Source organism: Triticum dicoccoides, chromosome 3B, assembly GCF_002162155.2.
Source record: "Triticum dicoccoides isolate Atlit2015 ecotype Zavitan chromosome 3B, WEW_v2.0, whole genome shotgun sequence".
Taxonomy (NCBI): Eukaryota; Viridiplantae; Streptophyta; class Magnoliopsida; order Poales; family Poaceae; genus Triticum; species Triticum dicoccoides.
In genome coordinates this window covers 700,074,855-700,076,708 of record NC_041385.1, presented here as the reverse complement: position 1 = coordinate 700,076,708, position 1,854 = coordinate 700,074,855, and the positions used below count along the sequence as shown (strand labels likewise).

The window sequence follows — 1,854 nt, the reverse complement described above, 5'->3', positions numbered from 1 at the left end:
TTGTGTTGAACTTATTTGCTTTATAATAAAGGTGGCCGTATGCATCGTTCTGCTGCAGAGGCCGGGGTTACACCCTTTTTAAAAAAAAAGTTTTGTACAATCCCACACGAGCACAAACGCAGGCAACATCAGTAGTGGGCAATCACTCGCTCCTGACCGGCTGACCCTGAGGCTTGCGGGGTGGCATGTTCATGTACTTGTAGGTGGTGAAGCCGCCGTCCACCACCAGGTTCTGGCCGGAGACATACTTGGCATCGTCGGACGCGAGGTACACGGCCGCCTTGGCCACGTCCACCGCCTCGCACGTCGCGCCCTTGAGCTCGCCGAGGCCGCCGATGATGGCGGCCAGCTGCGCCTCGTCCGCGCCAGCGTACAGCTGCGAGAACTGCTCCAGCACCAGCGGCGTCGGCACGGCGTGCGGCGATATGCAGTTGATCCGGACGCCGTGGCGAGACAGCTCGGCGGCGGTGGTCTTGACGAGCCCGGCGACGGCGAGCTTGGAGACCGCGTAGGGGTACGTGCCGAGGCCTCCGAGGAGGCCGCTGATGCTGGCCATGCAGAGGATGGAGCCGGAGCCCGCCGGCGCCATGACGCGCATCGCGTGCTTGATCCCCGCCAGGGTGCCGCGCACGTTCACGCTCATGACGCGGTCGAACTGGCCCAGATCCAGGCTGGCCACCTCCGACGTCCCGGAGAGCGCGCCCACGATGCCGGCGTTGTTGAACATGACGTCGAGCCGGCCGTGCTTCGTGACGGTGGCGTCCACGGCCGCGGCGACGCTCTCCTCGACGGTGACGTCGCAGTGGACGAAATGGGCCTGTGGGCCTAGCTCCTGGGCTGTCTCTATGCCCAACGCTGAGTTGACGTCGGCGATGACCACGGACGCGCCCTCCTGGATGAACTCGTGAGCCGTGGCCTTTCCGAGCCCACTCGCTCCTCCAGTTATGAGTGCGATCTTCCCCTCGAGTCTGCAAAATGAATCGGTAGCAACTTATCGAGATTTGAGGATTTATTTTTCTATCTTTGCTAGTTTTTTTTTTTTTGGATCAACTATCTTTGCTAGTTATAGTGTGCCAAGATGCTCACTCGCTCTTGTGCATGTATGGCGATATATACTTGGATGCATCAAGAAATGCAATTATGACATGAGGTCCATATGAGCCCAATATAGTAGGTACTTAACAGAAAATCAAACCTCTAAGAAAAATAAATCAAATGTCCAGGTTTAAAAATGGTGCGGAATAATAGACATACATGTAAATTTTGGTACTCCCTCCTATCCAATTGACGCAACCTCTATACAATGTAAAATGGACATTATATAGATGCTGCGTCAATTAATCCGAACCGTAGGGAGTAAAAAAATAAAATGGTTTAAGGTTTGTTTTAATAATTTAGATTATGATTTATATCTAGCTCACAAATAATCATACTTTTCACCAAATTTTAAATTTATGGACCCCGTTAAGTTTTCAATATTTGTTTCTAAATGGATGTGAGATCATAAAATTCACTATCCACGCGTATCTCATGTAAACATGACTAAAATGAAGTTTATATGGGAAATTCAAATAACAAAAAAGAACAAGTGGAATTTAAAACATAACAAAAAGGAGGTGGTAACAATAAATAAAGTGTATGCATAATGTCCAGGTTGAAAGAAAGTAAGAGAAGACCATATATTCACACTTACTTTGGGACGTATGGAGTATTAATTTTAAGAATTAGAAGCTTTCATCTATTTACATGTCTGATGACGTACTACCTATCGCGGTTTCAGACCGTGATGGTTGCTTGTCGCGCTAGGAATCCACAATAGGAGAGTCAGCTTGCAAAGCTCATCACCATCATTGG

The 1,854-nt window shown here is 49.5% G+C and overlaps 1 protein-coding gene across 2 annotated transcripts in view; it reads right to left on the bottom strand.

Annotated features, from left to right (window-relative positions):
* Positions 1-1,854, bottom strand: part of LOC119281888 (zerumbone synthase-like) — a 3,651-nt gene continuing 1,797 nt past the window's right edge. For both annotated transcript variants that reach the window (XM_037562295.1, XM_037562294.1), the window contains one exon: positions 1-968. In XM_037562295.1, the coding sequence (XP_037418192.1) occupies positions 143-968 (826 nt within the window). In that variant the 3' untranslated portion in view covers positions 1-142. The remainder of the gene's footprint in view (positions 969-1,854) is intronic.